The following is a 23,133-nucleotide window of genomic DNA, read 5'->3' as shown; positions in this document are numbered from 1 at the left end:
CCCTCCACCTAGCTACACACCCTATCATGCCACGTCCCTGCAGGGACACCAGCGCTGGGGGGCCAGGACGAGCTGGGGCCATTGAGCCCCTAGAGCCAGACAGCAGCTTTGCTCGGCTTCGGGCAATCCTTCCTCCCTTCCTCTGCTTATCCGCGTACACAGAAACCATCTCAGCACCCTGCAAAGGACTGCCGAGACCCTGCAAAGCCCTGACCAGCGCTACCGAGAAGGGGTTAGCAGACGTCACCATATTAAAGTCCCCAGGGCTAAAGCAGGGGCACGACACACTGCTCTAAACGCAGAACGAGCCCCTGCAGCCAAGCAGTCGCCCCCACCGCCCAGACTCGCACCGCGGTGAAGTCCAGAGTCCTCTGCTGCAGCTGAAGGGTATCCTTGCCCTATAACCGCTCCCCGGGGTGGGAGCCAGGACGCCCCCCTCCACGCACGGTTCTCCTCCCGTCCCCACCATCACACCCCCTGCCATCCCACGGTCCCCAAGGCCGAGGGGAGGGCAGAAAAAAGCCGCGATGGGGGGGGGGGAGGTGCACGCGTAGGAGCCGAGGGGAGCGGGGCTGCCCCGAGCCGAGCCGAGCCGGGCCGGGCCGGGCCGGGCCCGCTCACGCCTCTCCGCGCACATCTCCGGCCAACGCGGCTGCCCCGCGGAGCGGCGCCGAGCGCCGCTCCCGCCCCCGCCTCCCTTGGCAGCCAGAGAGCTTCCTCCCTTCAGCTCCTCCTCCTCTTCCTCCTCCCCCTCGAGGCCCGCTGAAGAAACGAAAGCGAGAGCAAGGAGTCCAAGGGTGACCAGTGGCCTGCTCCCCGGAGCCGCATGCCCGACAGCCCTGACGCCCCTCTTCCAGCCCCCCGGGCTCCGAGCCCCCCGGGCCGGCCCCCCCCGGCAGGTAACGGGGCTCCCCGCGCCCGGGGCAGTGGTCTGCCGCCCCCCCTCCACCCCGCTTCCCCGGGCGGGAGGGCGCAGCTTGCCCCAAGAGGAGCGCTGCTTGGGGTGGGGGGACACCGTTCGGCTGCAAAACCCATTGCATGGGGCAGGGGGAGGTGGGAAGGGGGTGGGTGCCCTGCTGGACGAGGGGGTCTCAGGCCTGCGCTGCTATGCTGCAGGGGGCTCGCGAGGGCTGCGGGCACCCCCGGGAGCCCGGTGCCGCGGGGGGCGGGGGGGGTGGCAGCATCCCATCGCTCGCGACCCACGGAGAGGCGCAGAAATTTTTGCATGAACCCTCGGCCAGCCCAGAGTTGGGGACTTCTCCCTGGGATGCCCCTCGGCTTCCTCCCACCCCAGGAGCCGGAAGGGACGACATCAGCAAAATGAGACAAAAGTCGCTTGCAGGCTTCTCCGCGCCTCCCGCCCCTAATTTTGAAACCCAGAAGGGGAGAGACCCTGACGGGGGTGGGGGGCAGGTTAAGAGAGGCTGGCAGACAGCAGGCGACCCACACTGCTCCCCACCCTGCAGAGAGCGAGGTGGCGGCGGGAGCACAACCCTCCTAGACAGCAGAGAGTCTCCACCAAGGTGCCCACAGCAAGCTGTGCAGCACCAGCTCCCGAAGCCCCCACCTTGCCAGGGAGCTCTCATCCAACCTCCTCAGCTGCTAGCCTTGTCCTGGGACAGGGAGGAGCATGGAGAGATGCACGTGGTGGGGGGGTACTGCAGGGAGGCTGGCTGTCCTCTGCTGGCTCCCTTGGCATGGAGGATGGGGACAAGCCAGTTGCCCACCTTGTGGCCCCATTCTCCCTTCCCCGGAGTGTGGCAGCTAACTTCAGTTGCCCACCAGCAGTGTGCCATTTGTGGCCCCAGCTGCAGAGCCAGGCTTGGAGCCACCAGGGTAGGACAATAGGTTGCAGGAGGTCACCCCTGCTCAGCCAGCCACCAGGGCCACCTGGCCCTCCTCAGGTCTTGCGCACTGACGTGACCTCTTACTGCACCTTCCACTTAGGAGGAGACAGACACGGAGCTGCTGCCCACATGGAAACAAGCCACCAGGCAGGAACGTCCCTTTGTCCCCCTCCGTCCTGCTCGCAGACACTGGAGGAGGAATTCCGGTTTGTTCTCTGTGAGGGCTGCCAACAAGAATCGCCCAACCTCAAGCTCCTCACCTGTCTCCACACCTTGTGCCTCAACTGCCTCAGCGAGAACAAGCCCGTCGGCCAGTGTCCCGTGTGCCGGACCACCATCCCGCAGGCCAGCGGCATCCCCGACCGGGACAACCTGCTATTCACCAGCCTGCAGGCCAGGTTGAATGTCTACAAGAAGATCATCAACAGCAGTGGCTTAGACTGCAGCCGGTGCTGGAAGGAGGCAGCAGCGATCTGGTGCTCTGAGTGCGAGGAGTTTCTCTGCCTCACCTGCTTTGAGGCCCACCAGTGGTTCTTCAAGAAGAGGAGCCATGAGGCCAAGAAGGTGGAGGAGCTGAGGGCAGAATCAGCACACCAGTTCCTGGAAGGCACGAGGAAATCCTGCAGCCTCTTTTGCTCCAGTCCTGGCCACACTGACCAGGGCCACATCACCAGGTCAGAGCAGCACCTTCACCACCTGCTCAGGGGACTTCTCTGTCAGAGGATCTCAGGGTGGAGGAGGAAAGGGAGCAGGGAGCTGTGATGGTGAAGAATGGGTATTTCCAAGGCTCTGCTCTGCAGCAGCCCTGCCCAGTGCAAGCTGATTTTTGCATGACCAGTGCTGCAGGGGTTAAATACAAAAAAAGAATCAGGCTAACACCCAGCTTCATGCCCACCTCTGCCACCAATGGCCTGGGGCACATCATTCCCTGACTCATGCCTCAGTTTCTCCTCTCTGTAAAAGGAGGCTGACCCTCCCCTAGGGCCTCATGGGGCAAATTGTGCGCAGTGCAGCAGAATTGCTTTTTTGCCCCCTCAAAGGCCCTGGGAAGGGAAGGGAGGACCATGCACTAACCTTGAACAGCGCTCTATTTCCTCACAGCATCTACTGCAAGAGGTGTGAGAAGCCCCTATGCTGTTCGTGTGCGCTGCTGGACAGCAAACACTCCCAGTTCTACTGCGACATCCGAACTGAGATCCAGCTGAGGCAGGAGGAGCTGCGCACCATGAGCCTGGAGCTGAAGCAGAGGAAAAGTGGCTTTGAAGATGCCTACAAGGTTCTGCAGAATGAGGCGGCCCGCCTAGAGCAGGTGAGCAGTGAGACTCGGGAGCAGATCCAGCAGCGCGTGGAGCAGCTGGTGCGGCTGATCCGGCAGGAGGAAGAGGAGCTGCTGGGGCTGGTGGAGATGCGGCGGGAGCAGGGCCACCGGGAGCTGGTGGGGGAGCTGCAGCGCGTGGAGGGCGTGCTGCGACGTATGGAGGCCGGCGAGCGGCTTGTGGAGAAGATGAGCCTCTACGCCACGGAGCAGGAGGTGATGGACATGCAGCCCTTCATCAAGGACTCCTTGGAGGATCTGCGGAGGCTGCAGCCCACGGTGGCCGGGGGCCGAGTGCAGGCTGCCGGGGATTTTGCCGAGTGCAGAAGCAGGCTCCAGGCACTGGTGGCACGAGTGACCGGGCAGACAGGTAAGGAGAGGCTGCGTCCAGACTGAGCCCAACCCACTTGCTGCTCTTCTGCCTCTGCAGGGAGGGAACATGGTCAGAGCCCTTCCCTCATCTCCCACTGATCCAACAGCCTGCAGCGATGCTGCTTGTTGAACTTCCTGGGTTCCTGGGTGCTCCTAAACCCCTTAAATCATCCCAAATTGAAGGGCTGAAGGGAATGGGAAGGAGAAAAGAACTACCCTTTACTTTCTGTAACATTTTGGCATGTATTTCCCAGCTTGGCTGCCAGCAGGACTGGGTGGGTGCTCTGGAGACTCCAACCCTGGATCAGAGCTCCTCTCCAGCTGTGTTTCGCCCTTCTCTCTTTTGCAGGTGCTGCTTCCCAGGCTGTCCCTGTGGTTGATGTGGCCCCTGAGAATGACTTGGTGAGATGCCTGTATTTCTTCCCAGTGCACTACCATGGGAGGGAGCTCCTGTGTCAGATGAGTTGCAGATCTCCCCCTTCCTCTCATCTTTGCAAGCCTTCCCCGAGGGGCCAGCCTTACCCTTCCCCATCCCATCCCATCAATTCCTTAGTCAACATGAAAAACCTTGAGGACCTTCCTACCTGGACAGCGAAGAACCTATTTTGTAGCCACTAGTCTGAAGCCTCACTCTAACCGCTGCTCTGCGCTCTCTCCCCAGCAAGAGGAGCCAGACCAGCTTGGGAGCCAAGGGATTGTGCCCACCTTCACAATTAGCCTCGGGGACATGCAGGCAAGCACGGTAAGGACCACTCCTGCAGGGCCGTCCCCGAGCCAGCTGGGGTGGCATCCTCCCAGTGCCCACTGTGAGATGCCAGCTCCTCCTGAGCCCCCATCCCCAGTGCCTGTGCGGCTCAGGAGGTGCGGGCACACACTGGGCCACCCTGTGGTGGCACAGTGAGCCAGAAGGCTCTATGGGGACCACAGCACAAAAACAGCCACCTGCCAAAGGGGTGGGAAAATGAGGTACAATATCCCCAAGCTTTGCTGCCCCTCCTGCATGGGGGCTCATTTACCAGGTGTCTGAATCAGGGGCACTTTACGTGCCCCTGCCCAGGCACGTGCTGTGGAGGACATGTCATCCCAGCCCTCCCAAGCCCTTACCTCCACACTCTCCCTTGCTAGGCTCCCCTCACCACCACACAGCCCAAGTGGAGGTCACGCCACATGGAAAAAGGCTGCCAGAGATCGCCCAAGCTGCTGAAGCTGGAGTGTGACAACAGGCCAGTACCCAGCAATTCCAGTTCAAACCAGTGGGATGGCAGGGCGGGGCCCAGCAGTTCCACGCCAAGCCAAAACTGCAGCAGCATCCCTGCCACCGAGGCCTCTAGGAGCCGTGCTGATGACACAGGTGAGGACAGCAGGACACAGCCCCGCTTCGTGTTACCCCATCTCTCCCTCTAAAGCAGTCTCCCGTCTTCCCCAGCCCCTGGCACCCCGCATGCGCTCGGAGGCCTTAGCCAAGCCCCTCTCGGTCCAAAGCAGTGTGGAAACAGCTTCCCTGGTGATGAAGGCAAGAGCAACGGTGCAGGGTGAATGCAGATGCTCCGTCCAACCTTTTGCCCTGTCCTTAATGCAGCTGAAAGCTCACTTGGGCAAGAGTGTGAAAGCAGGGCAGGTGCACGGAGATACTTCACTTCCAGTGATTAGGAGCTCTGGATTTGCCTGGAGCAAACAGCGATCGCTGCAACGTTTAGTGACTGACACTGAGCACATCCCGCCCCACGGGAAGTTTGAGTACCCGCAGCATCCTGCAGCTCAGCCGTACGCTGCTCCATCAGCGGGGAAAAGTCAGGTCCCTGAAAAGAGGGGGGAGAAATGCCATCCCGCTGGAGCAACATCCACATGGGGTTTAAACAGGGTTGGAGAGGGCTCCCACTCCACTCTGGGAATGGTGAGGTAGGAGAAAGCCCCCAGGGTGGGCAGGGTCCACCTTGGCTGGGTGGGTTTTTGCTCATCACAGAAGATTTTGCCCTCTGGCTAACTGCAGAAAGGTCGGACAAGTCAGAAGTAAACAAGACCAGTCCTCCCATCCCATCATAAAACCAGAGGGACTCTGCTTAGCCAGCCGCAAGTCTCCTGCTCCAGAATCAGTCTCCTCCCCTGGCCCCAGAAAGCTTCAACACCATCTCATTCCTTCCACAGAAGTTACCAGCATCATCATATGCAGCTCAGAGGACAGCGAGGAAGAAACTGTGGTGAGTGTAACACCAGACCTCCCTCCTTGCTGAGCAGGACTGGGCCGTGGTCCCCTGGCCCTGTGACACGGGTGCCAGAAGACAGCAGCTGGCCCTTGCCAAAGCCAGCCACAGCCTGCCCTGCTGCCACCAGGCTCGAGTCTTCCTTCTCCCCTTGCTTCTTCAGGAGGAGGGTGACCAAAGAGATGCCCCATTTTCCTGCATCGCTGTAGATATCCCCCGCCCAGTGCAATCTCCGCTTCCCCGCTCCTGTGTGCAGGCGGACACCAAACTGGCTTGTAGCAGCAGGGAAAAGAAGTAGCATCTTCTGCACCCTGCACACAGTCCTTCACTGGAGTGTCGCACACGATCCTTCACTGGAGTGTCTTTCCTTAAACTGGGCCAGATCCAGGCCAGACTTGCTTGTGACTTCTTCCTCCTCTTTGCTTGCTCTAGTGAAAAGAGCTCACTGCACAATGCATAAAGGGGGGCCTGGATGCTTGGGAGGGATCTTGGCCTCTCCTCTTTGACTCCATTGCTCCTCTAAGTGCACCTCAGTTTCCCCAGCTGGAAGATGAGGGTGTCAAACTTTGGCTTCTCTTATAAAGAACCCTGTGGTCTCCGTTGCAAAGATGGAGGCGGGTGGGAGCACTGTACTCAGCTCACCGCTAGCCAAGGGCAAGCCGGAGCGATCAGGGGAACCAGCTCGAAACCAGGATAGTAGCACAGGGAAACATTCAGCCTGACAGGCCAAGCCATCTCAAATCTAAGCTACCCTGGATAGGACAGGAGCCCACCTTTACCATGGTCTAGGCTCTCTTGCAATCAGCAAGTCCCTTCTAGAGCAGATGGGGCTCTGCTCCCTTCTGATTTGCACTGAGGTGGGATCACACATGGGTGGCACAAGGCAAATGATCTCCCGAGACAACCCTTTCAAGTCAGTCTATAGCTTCTTGTGAAGGAATGTACAGCTCCTTAGGCCCACCTATAGACTTGATAGACATAATCTCACCCAGGCCTGGGGCTCTGCCTCATGGTCAAATGAGGATGAACCAGCAGGGTGAGTAGTTTATCTGATCACCCACTGGCACGCTCCTGGCGCTTCATTACGAAGGACCATCGCGCAGCACTTGAACACAGGCAAGGGAAGAGCAACATGAAGACAGGATACCACTTCTTTTCTGTTTAAGCCTCAGGCAGTGCTCAGATAATTGCAGATCTCAGCTGCAGGGAGGATTGCTCAGCAAACACCCATTGCTATTTGCTCTTCTTTTCCTAAGAGAGATTCAGCCCCCCTTTCAGTCCCTTCAGCACCCCACTCAAATGCAAATTATCACAGCAAATTTCCTTGTGAAGACTGGGATGTGGTAGGGACAGCTGGCTAAGCCTCGCTGAGAAGCTAAAAGTCTATGGATAAAAAAAAGATAGTTTGAGTTGAATGTAGCACTCATGCTTGGAGGCAGAGCGAAACAGTGCTGCTGCCAAAATAGGCAGAGAAACTCCTGGGAGCCACCAGAGCAAGTAGCACCCATCCAAGACTTCCCAAAGTGGCACTCGTCCACTTCAGAGCTCCCCGCAATGAGATTTTATAGCATTGCCAAAGAAGGCTCATCTGTTGCAACTTAATGACCCAGGCAAAGGTCATTAGATGAACCAAACTTGGGCCCTTTCCAGGGCCACTCAAATCACTGGAGTCCCTCCATGGTACCAAACCATCAAGGCATACAGGTTTTATCCTTGCCGTAACCATGTGAAAAAAGCAGAGTCTCACCTTCCAAGCACATAGGGCTAGATTTTGGCTGCTCATCTTGCAAACCATTTGTTGAGCAAGTGAACAAGAAGCCCTCTGTGAGGGCACAGGATCTCCACTGCATTTTCATAACCACCAGCGTTAGCAGGAGATCCCTCTGGAAAGCAAAGCAAGTGTGGCTGGTTTGGGATTAAGGGGGGCTGTTTTGGTGGCACTGGCTGAATGAGGAGCTAAGCCTTTTTTGTATGAACTAATAATGCAGAAGCTCTTATTACTCTTCAATAAAGCTGTTTCCAGAATAAATCCCAGCCCACTGCTGTCTTCCTTATTCATTTTTCTGTGCTGTTTTTCCTCACTGTCCCACTTCATGCCTAGCAGAGAAAAGAGCAGCAAGGCTAAAACCACTCACCAAATTCTCTCTCCTCTTGCCAGTGGCCCTGTCTGGCCCTCGCTAGAACCAGGCCATGAGCTTTGCACTAACTTCTAAAGAACTTGGTGCTGGGGTCTCCTAACTACCAGCTTGTTGCATGTTCACGCTGCTGTGTGAACCAGGTGTCTTTTGTTACAATACGGAGTTTAAGCACAGAAGAACAGCAAAGGTGTTGAAGATAGGAGCGATAGGGGCAGAAGCAAAAATGGAGATCCCAGGGCTGTAAGCAACTCACTAATGGCCAGCTGCTAGTCACTAAAAATGCATCCTTGAGAGCTGGGGGAGCAGTGAGAACAGGAAGGGAAGGAAAAAAAAAAAAAAAAAAAAAGAAAAGCTGAGCAATGTCGTTAAGGCACCTGGGTGTAGCCTGGACATCACATGGCACATTCTGGGGGTAGAGGCTGAGGACCTACCTAGAGACTCAGACATCTTATAAGAGGACAAGATTTCAATACTGGGGGGGGAGGGGGAAGGGAACTGTGCATCACTTGGGAATTGTCTTGGTACACACACCGCACTGAAGCTGCAAGCACATGGTCTGCTCCTGGGATCCTGGCTCTGCAAGGACCTGCTGGTCAGTCATCCAGGACTGCATCTGCTGGTATGAGTGCATGTGTCTGAACTGAATGCGTGGTTCCCACCACCACCCCCAACAAATCCTGCATATTTTTCCTTCTCTGTCTCACCCTTCAATAAAGCCTTCTTGCATATAAATTCGATTTGGCTAGTTGCTATTTTAGGTAACAAGAGCATCTGTGATTGCATTACATTGCCAAGTTTGGTTCATCTAACTTCCTTACTGCCCCTTTCCAAGGCTCTGGACAACAGGGTCATTAAAGGCACAGCCAGAGGAGCACAGCCAGGCTGCAGGGACATGAGGAGCTGCCACCACCCAGTCACTGTCACCATCCTGCCCCTATCCCTTGCCAGGGAGATGAACCCATGCCTTAAAACACCTCCTCCTGTTTCACCTGGCATTAAAGGCAACTCCGATCACCCAGATCCCTTTGGCTGAGGAGGGATAAGAAATCACTTAATTCTGCTCATGTACTTGCAGTTCTTGTCCTGTTGCATTTCCAGCAGTCCTGGTCTCCTTTCCAGGATTTTCCATCTCCAAGTGGGAAGAGAAGTAAGGAATTGCTCTAGTGAAGGTGCAGAGAGCCAGTGCGTGGAGCGCAGGTGTGCAGGGAGATGTGCGTCCTGTTGCCGCAGAGTGGTCAGTGCTATCTGGGGAAGAGAAACGGCAGCCAAGCTGCGAGCAGCCACGTTGAACTCCCCTCTCATCCTGGCTGCGCAGGGTCATCCCTGCGGGAAGGGGCAGAAGGACAAAGTCAGAGCCTCTTGAATACACTGGCCTGCTCTTCCTATCGGAAAATACTTGCTGTTCATGCCTGTCCCTGCTGAGGCCGCAGGGGTTGTTTGAAGCCTGGCAGGGGAGGGATGCTCTACTGAGGGCCTTGGTTGCAGAAGCATTAGAAGCTCTTTCCTGCTCTGTGCAGGGCTTGTTAGCAGGATCCAAGGCACATCCCCACTCCATGCCTCATTTTATCCTTTGCAACCAGGTGGCCAGGTTTACTTACTCCTCTTGGGAAATGCTGTGCAAGGACAAGCGCAGCAAAGACAGACATCGGACTTCCCCTTGCCTGATTCATTCTCCTTTTCCTATTTAGACCAAATTCTTCCTGTTCGGGTCCATTACCATCTAATACTGTGGTTACTCAGTCACATTTATGTCCGATATTTGAGCTTGAGGCCGTGTCCTTATGGAGGAGTGGAGAAAAGGACAGCACGTCCCAGGACCTGGAGACTGTCTGCTTTGTTGGCTGGTGTCTCGCTCTCACTGCTCAGTTAGTAAGAGCTGTGCTGGGGCCTCCACTCTTGTTCACCTGGCCATATCCCTGCCAGAAGTTCAGCCCAGCCTCTGGGCTCTCCCTGGGACTCACCGTGAGCCTGCCGACCTGCAAGACATGACATGAGCCCAGCTCTTCCCTGGCAGTGCAAGGACACGGTGGATTTTGCAGCATCACACACAAGCAGGTCCTTGCTCAAAGCCTCCAGGATTGCATTGCACCCAAAGCTACAGCTCATGCCTTCCCAGCCAGGTCCACAGCAGGCAACTTCAGGTCAGCAGCTGGGACCTGGCCCCCTTCTCTGCTCTTTTGCAGGTCTTTAGCGAGCCCTCCAGGAGCAGCACTGCACACCACAGCACTGATTCTGCCAGCCCCTGGGACCATGGGCCAGGGCTGAGCACCTTGGTGTTCTTCGACTTGAAGGTCGACCAGAAAAGTGAGCGAATTACTCTGCCCTTCAAGGGGTTGAGGGGACAACGGAGGGCTGTCACGGGCAGAGAGGGACAGGCTGGCTCAGGAGCATTTCGCTGCCCTGGCAGGCTGGAGCTCCGTCCTCTCACTTCCCCAGCCCTCACCAGAGCCCTGCGCTTTCTCCTCTGCAGCTCAGCAGATCATGCAGATAGCGGCAGCCAACGGAGATCACACCTTCAAGGCTCTGATCCGGACGCCCGAGTCAGTGCTCACACTGCTCTCTCAGGGCATCCCCTTGGAGACAGCAATAGAGCAGCTCCTCTGGTACCTCCACTCCATCCCCAGGCCCATCCTGGTCGTCTATAACTTTTGGGCACCAGAGCTGCCTGCTCTTTTTAAAGCTCTGGATGCCACAGCCAGGAAAGTGGACTTCTGCCACGCTGTGGGTGGTTACTTGGACATGTTGCCCATCATCAGAGAGAAGTTTCCCACGGCATCTTCCTACAAGCTGAAGAACCTGCTGGGAAAACACTTTCAGCAGAAGCTGAATGAAGGCAGTGCCCTGGCAACAGTAAAGGCACTGCAGGGTCTGGCTGAAGCCCTGGAGCTGTTTGCCTGCCCTGACCCAGGGCCCATGTTGACACACTGCAACTTGCAGAGTTATACAATCCTGCAGACCCTGATGCAGGAAAAACTCCTCACCAAGAGAGCTGCCAAGATCCTGGCCAGGCGCAACCTCATCCTCTGGGAGCTGGAGCAGGTATAGGCAGCGGAGGGCCCTGAAGTTGCTACGGTACCAGAGCTATGGACCGCAATGTGAACTGACCAGGTCTCCAGCTAACCTCATCTCAGATGCTTTCTCTGGCTTCCTGAAGAGCCACCAAGGATGCCTAGCTTCTACTCAGAGCTGCTCAGGCATCCCCCACGCTGCAGTTTCCAGCGTCTTATGCATTAACCAGGGTTCACTCTTCTCTGCAAATTCCTGACCCCTTCCATTCCTGACATGAGACATAAGAGGGATCAGGGCTCCAGGTCAGCTCTAAAGGGAATAAACAACCTCATTGAATTAATATCTATAAAATAAATTATAATATGCAGGACAGCACAGCAGCATCTCTACCTCTCCCTCTCTTAGCAAGGGCACAGAGAAGACACACACTAAATGCTATTTGTACCAGATGCAATGCAACGATTACGGAAAGAAAATGAATCAGCCCTGCCCCAGCCAGGCAGCAAGAGGTATTTATAATTATTTTGCAAACCTTTCAGCCCAGATCCGTCCCGCGGTGGCAGGCAGAGATTTCTAGATGGGTCATTCCCTTTGGGCAGGTTGCCACGTCCCAATACTGGGGCAACGCCTCCTCTGCCCCCCATCTCCTCTGGGGATAAGGCCTCCTGTGCCTGTGCTGGAGGGGCAGGCACAGGGGTGCGTGAGCGGGACCGAGACAGGGCAGTGCAGGAGATGCACCGCCAGGTGTCTCCTTTGTACAGCTGGGCGCACAATCGCACATGGTTGTGCATGTGAACATATGCTTGTACCTACACAGACATGCCAGTGCACAAACATGTGTATTCACTCACACACTTGTGCATGCACATGCATGCTTGTGCATGCACTTGTTCGTGCCCCTGCGCATTTGTGCACACACACTCGCACAAACACACACATGCAGAGACCTCCACACAAGCTGCCACACTGCTTTCCGCATGTTGCCAAGTCCACGTGCATCCATACACACACAGAAGCATCTCCATGCAACACACACACACACCCCTCTGTCCTTTTCCCCCAGGGAGCTGTAGCCTCTATCATGGGCTTATCCTGCCCAAGGGCTTGTCACAAGCTGCCCAGCTGCAGCCATCACCAGGGCATCTGGTCTGCTAAAGGGGGCATAGAGGGGATAGGGCACAGGGGGAGGAATAGCTGCAGCAGGTCGTGAGGCCAGACAGTGACACAGGGCCAGGAGAGCCTCTAGACAGTGGAGCTTAGGTGAAGCACCCACTGCAGGCACTTAAAAGCAAACTCTACCTTCCCTCCCACCAGCTAAGCTGGAGGTGCAGGGCCCTGCTTCTCTTCCTCCAGTTCCAAGAGGGGAAAGGAGTAGCAAGGGTGGACTCCTGCATAGGGCAGCCATCAGAGTATGGCACCGGGAGCAGCTGAAAGGAGGTGATGGTCAGGAAAAGAATGTGCCAAAGCCAGCTTGGGCAGCAGGGCCCAACTACTGGGGAAGGGCTCTCCAGAGCTGATACCAGCCTCAGAGCACCCTTGCCTCTCACCATAGGGAGCAACTGGCCTCCTCCTCAATGGGGACACAGCAGGAGCCACCAGGCTCAGGGAATCAGGCTGAAACAGGGGGGGAAATATATGTGTTATCTGGGAGCACCCACAGAACCGGCCCTGAAATATTCAGGCAGGGTCTTAGTTGCAGAACAGGGGTAAGTGAGGGGGATGCATCACCCCCCGCCTGTCCTGCACGCTGCCTTTCATGGCTGTTAAAGTTTCCGTGCAAGCAGGGCAGCTACAACAGCACACAACATGCTCTCATGATTCAGGGAGAAACCCCAAGGGAACATCTGTGAGGGCAGGGAAGCATACAGGGCAGGAGGGCTTGTCACCAGATCCAGACAAGGCCATCCTGGGGCAGAGGTCAGTCCATCTTTGACCCTGGCTGGAGTCACGGGGGCCAAGGCCAGCCACAGCTCATCCAGGCTGTCCCATGCAGGCCCTGTTCCAGCAGCTGGGGAATTCACATCCCGCTTACCTTGTTGACTCTCTGGTGTCTACTACAGTTTTGTGTGCAACGAGCAGTCATAGAAGGCAAGTCAGTAGTCATCTACAAGAGACACAGCCACAGGAGAGCAAGTGCCATCTGTCTAGTGTCACTGGCCTCATCAAAGCCTTGTAAAACAATGCTAAAGTCAATGGTCTGGAGGAGCCAGATTAGCTCTGCATTGCCATAAAGCTCAGTCACCCAGCTAGAAAACGATTAGCGTCATCATCATTAGATCAGGGTGATCAGAGCAGCATTCAACAAGCTCCAGCCCTGGAGGAGAGGGTGGCATCTGGGGTGTCCCTAGCTGGGAGGGAGCTCCCAGAAATAGTCAGCAGCCTCCACCTTAGAGGGGGAGTTTCTGTACCGTGCCAGGCTGGTACAGCCCAGGGAAGTCACAAGGAGCTGCAGTGACCTCCCCATGCCACCCCAGGGATCCTGCAAGGGGAAGCGGGCATGATAGCCTTCATGTGATGTGCCCCCAATTTCAGGCCTACTATCCAAATGCCTGGATGTCACAGCAGGGACAATTTTGGCACAAACTAGCACGCAGGAGGAGGCTGAAATCAGGCAGTGACAGATCCAGGGTGGAGAAAGGATCATAATCCTTTCTATGGGGGTGGAAACTAGTGTGACAATGTCAAACCCTACTTTGACCTCCCTGCCACCCACATCCATGCCATGAAAGTCAGAGGCATTAGGAAGAAAGGGAGTTTTTAAGAGCAAGAAATAACTTTACAGAATTAAGCTAATCACCTGAAATGATATATAATATGCTGCTTGCCTGATTGAATGATACATTATTAATAACAGCCGATCTAAGCCATTCATAAAATGACTCGCTGTTAGCCCAGAGCAAAGTGTTATGGGATTCACAAAGTTAAAAAAAAGAATCCTCCCTGTTTATGAAAATGGATTTCTCCTACACACATGCAAGACTAATTAGAGCCAAAGGGCCAGCTCCTCTGCATTTGATTATACCCTGAAAATTCACTTGGGTTGAATGGTAGGAGTGGGTGGAGGGGCAAGGCAGTAAAGCCCAATAGACTTTAACAGGATTGTGTTTTTAGTAAAAGTCTGCCTGCTAACATCCAAATGTATTTGGATCCCAGAGATAATAAGGGGCAAGGGGTGGTGGTGGGCAGATGAGGGGCTCTGTTAAGTATTTGGAGAAGTGGAGGCACATGTGGAGGGAGGTAAAACTGAGAGAGGTCTTGCCTAGACACAGGGAGAAATCACATCTCTGCTGGCCAGCCAGGCCCTCCAGCCTGCACATGACCAGAAGAAGGCCCCTATATGCACTCACCTGGTCTCCAAGGAGCCAGATCGTGGCTGGAAGTTTGAGAACACAGGAAATCCCAACCACAGACTCAACCTCCTCAACCTCCTCCTCCTCCTCCTCCTCCTCCTCAAATAACAAACACTCCTGACCACCTTAGAGGGGAAAATTGCTCCCCCAGATGCTTCCAGGCAGGGATTAGCAATTAGCAGGTGTAAATCAGCACCTCCTCACTGATTTCAGTAACAAACTAGTGCATACTAGAGCTGGAAGGCTGCCCTCATTTATATACACCAGTCGAGAGCATGCCATGCCCCCCACCGCCCAGCAACCCCAGCAGGGCTATAATCATTGACACCAGCTGAGGATCTGGCCCCCGGCTCCGCTTCTACTTGTCCCACACTAGGAGCATGCTGAGGCATTTTCTGCAGGGTGCCTGAAGCCAAGGGCAGCTATGCTGTGAGCAGGAGAGGCTGACAGCTCCAGTACCTGCTCTTCCACCCATGTATCCATCCACCCATCCATCCTCCACTGTCCTCTGCTGGAGCTCTTCTTTTGAGGCATTGAGAAGCTACCACATGTTACTCTCTGCACTTTGACATGGGAAACTGAGGCACAAGGGGTGACAGGAACTCTATGTGTAGTGTCTGCTGGAGAGGCATGAGGTGAATGGAGGTTGTCAGCCACAGCATGCAGCTTTACGCTATGATGCCCTCCAGAGTGTGTAGGTTAGGATCTGGTCCCGGGAGTGGGGAAGGAGAGGAGTGTTATCCATCCAGCCACACACATGGCTCATCCTGTGACCCACTTCTAGCATGCTGCTGCAACAGTCCTGAAATGTAGCTGGGAGAAATGCTGCCACTGTATCTAGGACACTTTGGTTCCTTCCCCTTGTATGATGAAAGAAGGCATCTTGGGAAGAGCTCAGGGAAGTGCAGTGAAAAGCCAGACAGCAAGTGTCCTAACCTGCTTTCATGCTCCTCAAAATAACTTTCCAGCCTTGCATCCCCGTGTGGCTGTCTCTGCCATTCTTAATACTTGAGTTGTAGGGACCAAGTCCTGGCCTTCAGTAACTATTCAACAAGTCACAGGCAAACACTTTGTCACAAAGTCCTTCGTGCTCATTGCTAGTGGGAAAGTCACCAAAGGTATCAACTGGGGGAAACTTTTCTCCCTTCTTGGGGAAAATTTACGTGCTGTGAGCGTGAGCTTGGTCTATGTCAAGCTATTTGATGTAGATGCACATTTGGCTTGCTTGAAGATGCTGAACATCTTGACATACTGCCTCATTAGCTGTGGGACTCCCTGCCACATGGCTCGGTCTGTAAGAGTTCAGGACGTGATCAGAATGGGGGAAAAAGGCTATAAAACACAAATACAAATGCCTGATGCAGGAATTTCCTGAGCTTCAAATTACTAGTGCCTGGGAGAGTGTCATGGTATGGGTGAGGGCATGCTTGGGCTAAAAGCCAGACACAGGGATGGAAAGTGAGTGAGTCATCTGTCAGCCCTGCCACAGCCGATGCTGAGGTACAACAGCACTGTGAACTCTGCTCCAGCAGAAAGGGAGACATGGAGACACACTGGCAAGCAGCAGGTGAAACGCTGCTCTACAGATCATCTGTGCAGGATGTGAAGTGATGCCTCCCTCCTGCTTTCCTTCTTTCGGCCCAGGAGTAGTCTGGTTTGAAACTCAAAAGTAGCTGTCTGCAAGGCAGTGGTTTCAGCTGCTCCTGATCCCTCATTTCCCTCCATGGCTTTTCCCTGCTCCAGGGGGAAGTGCACTAGATGGGGTGAGAAATCCAGGTCCTTAGCCCTTTCCCTCCCTTGTCCACCAGTGCAGAAAACCCATCGCTTCCCTCCTGCTCCCTCTTACCTTCTCTGCAGTCTCCTGTGTCTCTTCAAATATGTGCTGGCTACACAGTCATACTGACACCGCTTTTTGCTGTGGCTGGAGAATGAGTAAGAGACTGCTGTCCTTCTAGCGTGAGCAGAATAAAGGCTGCATCTCTGCTTCTGAAAGCAGATTCAGAGGCCCTCCTAGCTAAGCCTGTACCACTAAATAAAACAAGCCCAAGTCTTAGATAGGAGGGCCTGTGTCACAGTATGTCTTGTGCCCATACAGCTTCCACTGCAACAAGGTGGCCTTGTCCATCTGTTTGGAACAGATCCTAGACCATACCATCCCCTGAACCATGCCCAGGCCTTATCTGGGAGGTGTTAATTGGACTGGGCCAAACCTGTGCCAGGGAGCTGGCTGACAGCTGCAGAGTAGGTGACCGCAGGACAACACACCAGCCAGTGTTAGTTTGTGTGCACGAAATAAGGCATTTAGGTTCTTCTGCAGCCCGCGGCAATGCACGACCCAAATACCTTGCTGACTCTGTGGACATTGGCCACAGAACACCCCTCAGATCACATCGCAGAGGGAAACCGGCCAAGCTGATCTCCAGGCTCCATGATGCAGATTTTCCTGCGTGCCCAAATTACCCGCCATGCACAGGGCCATCTGGCAGCCTGGAGTCTCCTGCACGCCCCTGCAGATCCTGAGGACACAGCACTGCACTTTGAGGGGTGGGGGCAGGAGGCAATGGCTTGAGCTGCAGTTTGTTCCTGCTGTCTCTGAGTTTGTATCTCTGTCCACCCTGGAGAATGGCCAGGGCCATCCTGCCCCACAATGCTGGTGGGATTACGATGACTCCTATCCCCATATGTGCCAGACTAGAACCTTTTTAAGCTCTAAAAGTGACTCCTCTGGGATGGCTTCTAGAATGGGCTCCTTTGCCCACTGCAGCTTATTAAATAATGTCAGTGTGTCTGTCTCCAGCCCTGAGGCAGAACCAGGCGCAGAACCAGAACCTCTGTCCACAGCCTGGGATTGTGCAAAGAGCTCCTAGGCAAGATCCTTCATTGATCTTGCACATCTCTCGGGGGAAGAACCTCACACATGTGCCTGGAACAAAGCTCCCGTCCCTGGCTCGCCTGCAGACCACTGCCTGCCCACAGGCAGCCCACAGCCCCGGGGCTGCGGTGGGACACTTGATGCTGGGCAGCTTGGACGGTTTAGACATGGCTCTGCTGTGAAGATCCGGAGGGCAGAGCAGCTGTGGCTGGGATCAAGGATCAGACTTGCTGTTTAGCTGCCCTTCCAGCTACCAGACACCCTTCGCTCCCCCCTCCAGGTTAGTGCCCGTTCCTTGTAGGGAGGGGGAATTGCCCATCCCCGTGGCCTCGGGGCAGGGGTGTGGAGCTGGGCTCCGAGCTCTTCTCTCCGGTGCTGAGACAGCAGGTCCTGGGGCTGCCGAGCGCGGGGAAGCAGTAACTGGGATTTTCACCACCTGCGAGCAGCAGGGAGGCGGCGAGACCCTCGCGATGGGCAGACACGGCTGCGCCCAGCCCCGGAGCCTCTTGGCTCCGGCCCCCGCGTTTGCATCGCCCCGCACAGAAGCCCGTCGCATCGCATCCCGCCCCACGCGTGTCCGTGGGCGCGGGGCGGACCCAGGCTGCACCGGGGGCACGTGGCCCAGCCCCGCGGGTGGGGACGCGTAGCCGCAGGGCCGGGCTGTAGCTATAGGTGGGGCCGCCGGCTGTCGCGACAGACAGCTGGGCGGGCTGCCAGACGCGGGGTCCAGGACAGACCCGGCCGGGGGTCCCGGGGGATCCGGGGGTCCCTACCTGGGCCTGGGTGCAGCCCGCCGCGCCCCGGCCCCCCGCGGCAGAGCTCCCCGGGCGCAGCCGCCGGAGCCGAGGAGAAGGAGGCAGGGACGGAGGGAGGGAGGGAGGGAAGCGGAGGAATCGATCCCCCTAATAAAATCAATTATTTATCATATTTCACATCGCGGGGGAAGAGGCGATAGGCAGGGTCGGTCGGGGGTGGGGGGGGTGGAAGACCCCCACGTCGGGGCGAAACTGCCCAGCACCGTTTCTCGACGCCTCCCCTGGGCTGCGGAGGGGGGACGGGGGTCGCGCCATTACTGCGTCTTTCCAAAGAGTTTAAACCTTCAGGAGGAAGATGAGGGAGAGCAGCCACGTCCCGGGTAATCTATTGCAGCCTTTCGTTTCCTCCTCCCTTCCTTCCCGCCCCCCTCGCCTTTCCTTCCTCCCTCCCCCCCCCCCCCCCCCCCACTTCTCCTTTCCTTCCCCCTACGCTCAAGTGCTTAAAAGCTATTTGCATTCAATTAGCGCGCTGCAGAAGGGAGCCACCCGCGACGGGACGGGCGGAGGCGGTGGCACTCGGAGCATATTGCTCTGATAAATATTACATTGCCCAGGCTGGGGGGCCGGCAGCCCGGGGGGGCAGCCGGGAGGGGTTCCCGGCGGCTAGGCGCGTCCCCGGCGGCTCGGGAGAGCGCACCGCCGCCTCAGCCAGAGGCAGCGCTGGGGTGGGCATGGGGGGGCGGGTTGCCCGGCTCCCCGAGTAGCGGCCCCCACCGTGCACAAACACTCCCAAGCTCTGCTCGGTCCCGGGATGGGCTGCGGTAACCTCGCCCCCCGCGGTGCCCCGGGATGCGCCGCGGCAGCCCCGGTCCTCGCTGCTCCGCCGTTTGCATCCCGGCTCCGCCGGAGAGCGCGGGCGGAGGACTGGAAAGGAGGGATGGCGGGAGGGAGCAAAGGGGGGGCTGGATCATGGCTGTCGTCAAGTGCATGTGAGTTTTAGTCATTGGTCTTGGAGAGGGGTCTGGGGATATTTTTGGGGATTCGGGGGGTACCCCTACACCGGAGAACGAGCTGCCTCTCTCCAGCCGGGGTCTGTCTCCACGGTGGAGGCTGGCGAGTAGCGGGAGTGGGTGGGTGGGTGGGTGGGATGGGAAAGGGGTGGCGAGGAGGGAGGGGGCAACCGTGCAGAGGGGGAGGCTGGCAGAAATGCTAATTCCTCGCTGAGCTCTCGCCTCGGCAGCGCAGTGCCCGCACGGACCCGCTCCGGCGCGCAGCTCAGCCCGGCGAGGCGCGGGGTGCGGGAGGCCCCGCGGCGCCGCGCCCCCCCCCCAACCCCACCCGGGCGCCTGGCTTCGCTCTGCGCCGGCTCCCAACCCCCGCGCCCGTCGCCGTCGTATCTGGGCTGGCGGAGTGCCCGGACGCGGTCCGCCAAGGTCCTCGGGGCTCCCCCGTGCCGGGACGAGCCGCACGCGCGGAGCTGAGGAGGAGGATGCGGAGCGCTGGCACCGGCGAGGCGAAGTCCTGCGTGTTTCTGAATGTCACTTAGGAGCGGGTAAGGCGTGGGGTCACCTCCCGGGTGCGGCCAGGCGAGGGGGGTGCCGGGGGGAGCTGGCCAAGAGCAAAAAGAGGAGGAAAGGGAGAAAAAGGGACGTTGGGAAGGGGAAAATTAGGGGGAGAAGGAGAAGAGGGGAAGAAAAGTAGGGAGGGGAAGAGAGAAAAAAAAAGGATGCAAGGAGAAGGAAAGAATAGAGAAAAGAAATAACAGAAAAAGCAGGAAAGGAAACAGAGAAAAGAAGAAAACGAGATTGGGCGGGGGGGAAGGAAGAGCGCAAACAAGAAAAGGAAAAGAGAGTGGAAGGGAGGGAAAGAGCCGGAGGGGAACGAGGGAAAAACGGGAGAGCGAAAGGGAAGGAGAAAGAATGAAAGAGAAGGAGAGGGGGGAAGAGAGGCAGCGGAGAAGCGCAGCGGGAGAGGGCGGAAGGCGAGGCGAGGCGGGGGCGGGCGCGGACAAAGCGGGCGCGGGCGGGCGCGCCCCCGCCGCCGCCGCCCAGCCGCGTCCCGTCGGGGCTGCGGCCGGGGCCGGGCTCCGCGGAGCGGGCCGGCGCCCTCAGAGCCCCTGTCTTGCCCGGCAGGAGGGAGATGGCCCCGCTGCTGGGCTTGTGGCTGGTGGCCCTGCTCGGCCCGGCGCGGGCGTGCCCGGAGCCCTGCGCCTGTGTGGACAAGTACGCCCACCAGTTCGCCGACTGCGCCTACAAGGATCTCCAGGTGGTGCCCACCGGGCTGCCCTCCAACGTGACCACCCTCAGCCTGTCCGCCAACAAGATCACCTCGCTGCAGCGGCGCTCCTTTGTGGAGGTGACCCAGGTCACCTCCCTCTGGCTGGCGCACAACGATATCCGCTTCATCGAGCCTGGCACCTTCGCCATCCTGGTGCAGCTGAAAAACCTCGACATCAGCCACAACCAGATCGTGGACTTCCCCTGGCAGGACCTCTACAATCTCAGTGCCCTCCAGCTCCTCAAGATGAATAATAACCACATGGCCCAGGTGCCCCAGGGGGCCTTCCACACCCTCAAAGACCTCAGGTCCCTGCGCATCAACAACAACAAGTTCGCTGCTCTTGCAGAGGGTATCTTTGACTCCCTTAGTTCCCTCTCCCACCTACAGATCTACAACAACCCCTTTGACTGCTCCTGTAAACTCCAGTGGCTGAAGAAGTGGATGGACAGCACACTCATCTCCATCCCAGAGAAGGACTCCATCACTTGCAGCCTCCCAGAGCAGCTCCGAGGGGTGCCCGTGGGGAAAATCCCGGATGTGCAGTGCGTGTCGCCTTCTGTGCAGCTCACTTATTTCCCCAACCTGGACACCACAGAGCTCTTTGATGGCTTCACCCTGACACTGCACTGTGCTGTGACAGGCAGCCCCCCGCCTGAAGTGAGCTGGAAGATCCGCACCTCCAGCCAAGCTCTGGAGATCAAAGGGAGCCCGAGAGAGAGCACTGGGAAGGACCTCCCTAAACAAGACCTTGAGCGCTTCCTGGTCTTCAAGAATGGCACCCTGGTGATTCCTCACCTGAGCAAACGGGAGGAAGGCACCTACACTTGCCTGGCCACCAATGAAATGGGGAGCAATGAGACCTCAGTCAATGTAGCTGTGGCTGGGTCCCAGAAATACCCACTGCAGCCTGGGAGGGATCCCACAAGTAGTAAAGCACAACCAGGTGATAGGAAGCCCGGGGCTAAGGGGGCAAAGAACAGTGTGCTCATGCCAGATGAGAGGAACAAACCTCTCAGCCCCACCCGTCAGAGCCACCCATCCTTGGCGGCAGTGACAGAGTCCATGGCAGAAGGGCAAGTGCCCTTCCAACTTCCTCCCTTTGAGAAGAAATGTGGCTCCACACAAGCCAGCAGATACATCTCCAATCATGCCTTCAACCAGAGTGGCGACTTCAAGCAGCACACCTTCGACCTGGGTGTGATTGCCTTAGATGTGTCAGAGCGTGATGCCAGGGTGCAGCTCACCCCCACTTACATGCAGCCCGAGAAGGTCCACCTCAGAATGCTCTACCTGTGCCAGGAGAGCAGCCAGGGCCACGCCTTGGTCCAGTGGTCTAAGATTGAGGAAGGGGTGAACTCGTACTGGTTCCAGGGTTTGAACCCTGGCACCAACTACTCTGTGTGTCTCACCTACCCGGGGGAGGACTGCCAGGTCCAAGTGGTCTTCACCACCAAGAAAGAGATCCCCTCACTCATCATCATTGTTGTCGTGAGCATCTTCTTGCTGGTGCTGGCCACCCTGCCCCTGATGGGGGCCACATGCTGCCACCTCCTCTCCAAGTACCAAGGGAAGACCTACAAGCTTATCATGAAAGCCCAGAACCCGGACCAGATGGAGAAACACATGGCTGCGGACTTCGACCCCCGCGCCTCCTACCTGGAGTCTGAGAAGAACTACAATCTCAGTGAGATGGGGGAAGGGGACATTGAGGAAGAAGAAGATGAGGAGGAGGACGACGACGAAGGAGGGAGGAGGAGGAGGAGGAGAGAAGCCGAAGGGGCTCCGGAGCTGGAGCGAGATGAGAGCGTGGCAGCTGTCTCCATGGCGGAGTCGCAGTCCAAAGCCAACGCCGAGGAGTTCGAGGTCCGCTCCGAGTACAGCGACAAGCTGCCCCTGGGCGCCGAGGCAGTGACCATCTCCCAGGAGATCAACGGGAACTACAGGCAGCCGGCCCGCTGAGCCCGCCCGCCGCCCGCACCCCACGCCCGCCTCCCCGCCGCTCTCGCCCTGCCCCGGGCAGCCCTCTCCGCCGCCGGGGAGCCGCAGCCCGGGGCCGCTGTCGGGCCGCTGCTTCCTCCCTTCCAAGAGAGGAGCGAAAAAGAAAGAACGAAAAATCCTAAGCGACACCCGTGCGTCCCTCCTGCTCCTCCGTCAGGCACCAGATCCTTGGAGAAGGGTGAACGCACGGACACCGCGCAAGGGACCTCTCCCGGGGCTGCTCGTATCGGGGCGGGCCGTTTCTCCCACGATTTCGTTTCCGTTTGGATTCAGTCCGCCTCGGGGTCTCCGCACAGCCGCGATCCGGCGACGGTCTTCCCTCTAGGGTTTGCTACAGAATTGCAACGAATCCCCCTCCCCCTCGGCCTTTGCCCTCCGTTCTCCCTTTATTTTCTTTTCCTCTAAAGGAAAAGAACGAAAAAAAGAGAAAGGATGGGTAAAACAAAACCCCCAATATCCCCAAACCGTTTTCTGCAAACAAGCGGCCCCGCCGTGCGCTGGCTCTGCCGTGTGCTGGCCCGGACCCGGCTGCGCGCTGGTCCCCGCCGTGCCCCGGGCCGGCCCCGCCGCTCCCCGGAGCGCGCCCCGCTGGATCCCCGCCGCTCCTCGGCCTGGTCCCCGCCTCTCCTCGATCCCCGCCGCTCCCCGGTGGGTGCCGACTGCGCGCCGCTGCGGTCCCCGCCGTGCCCCGGTGGGCGCCCGCGGCTCTCCGATGTGGTCCCCGCCGCGACGTGGTGAGTATCGGCCGCACCCCCGTAGATCTGCGACGCGTCCCTGAGGGTCCCCGCTGCTCCCCGTGGGTGCCCGCCACTCCGCGTGGATCCTCGGCGCGCTTAGCGGGCTCCCACCGCGCCCGGTGCGTCCCTACCGCTCCGCGGCACGGTCGCCGCGTGGATCCCCGCGGCGCCCGTGGGTGCCCGCGCCGCCGTTCAGGACCGCGGGGGCGGACAGCTCCCAGCCCCGCGCCGCGCGCGAGAGCGGCGCCCACCCCCGGAG

At 57.7% G+C, this 23,133-nt stretch overlaps 2 protein-coding genes across 2 annotated transcripts; both read left to right on the top strand.

The window, feature by feature from the left end:
* The first annotated feature begins 770 nt into the window (after positions 1 to 770).
* Positions 771 to 11,252, top strand: PML (PML nuclear body scaffold). The gene is made up of 9 exons (XM_062583954.1): positions 771 to 899; positions 1,948 to 2,521; positions 2,949 to 3,532; positions 3,884 to 3,936; positions 4,196 to 4,276; positions 4,660 to 4,885; positions 5,680 to 5,732; positions 10,057 to 10,177; positions 10,344 to 11,252. Exons 1-9 carry the CDS (start codon positions 827 to 829, stop codon positions 10,916 to 10,918), a joined length of 2,340 nt encoding a protein of 779 aa, XP_062439938.1. The 5' UTR covers positions 771 to 826; the 3' UTR covers positions 10,919 to 11,252.
* An 8,746-nt stretch (positions 11,253 to 19,998) lies between these two features.
* On the top strand, positions 19,999 to 22,115 carry ISLR2 (immunoglobulin superfamily containing leucine rich repeat 2). Its single transcript, XM_062583846.1, has one exon. It carries the CDS (start codon positions 19,999 to 20,001, stop codon positions 22,096 to 22,098), a length of 2,100 nt encoding a protein of 699 aa, XP_062439830.1. The 3' UTR covers positions 22,099 to 22,115.
* Positions 22,116 to 23,133: the final 1,018 nt, after the last annotated feature.

Source organism: Rhea pennata, chromosome 10 (assembly GCF_028389875.1).
Source record: "Rhea pennata isolate bPtePen1 chromosome 10, bPtePen1.pri, whole genome shotgun sequence".
NCBI classification, from domain to species: Eukaryota; Metazoa; Chordata; class Aves; order Rheiformes; family Rheidae; genus Rhea; species Rhea pennata.
The sequence above is the reverse complement of the archived record's forward strand: the minus strand, read 5'-3'. Positions and strand labels throughout refer to the sequence as shown.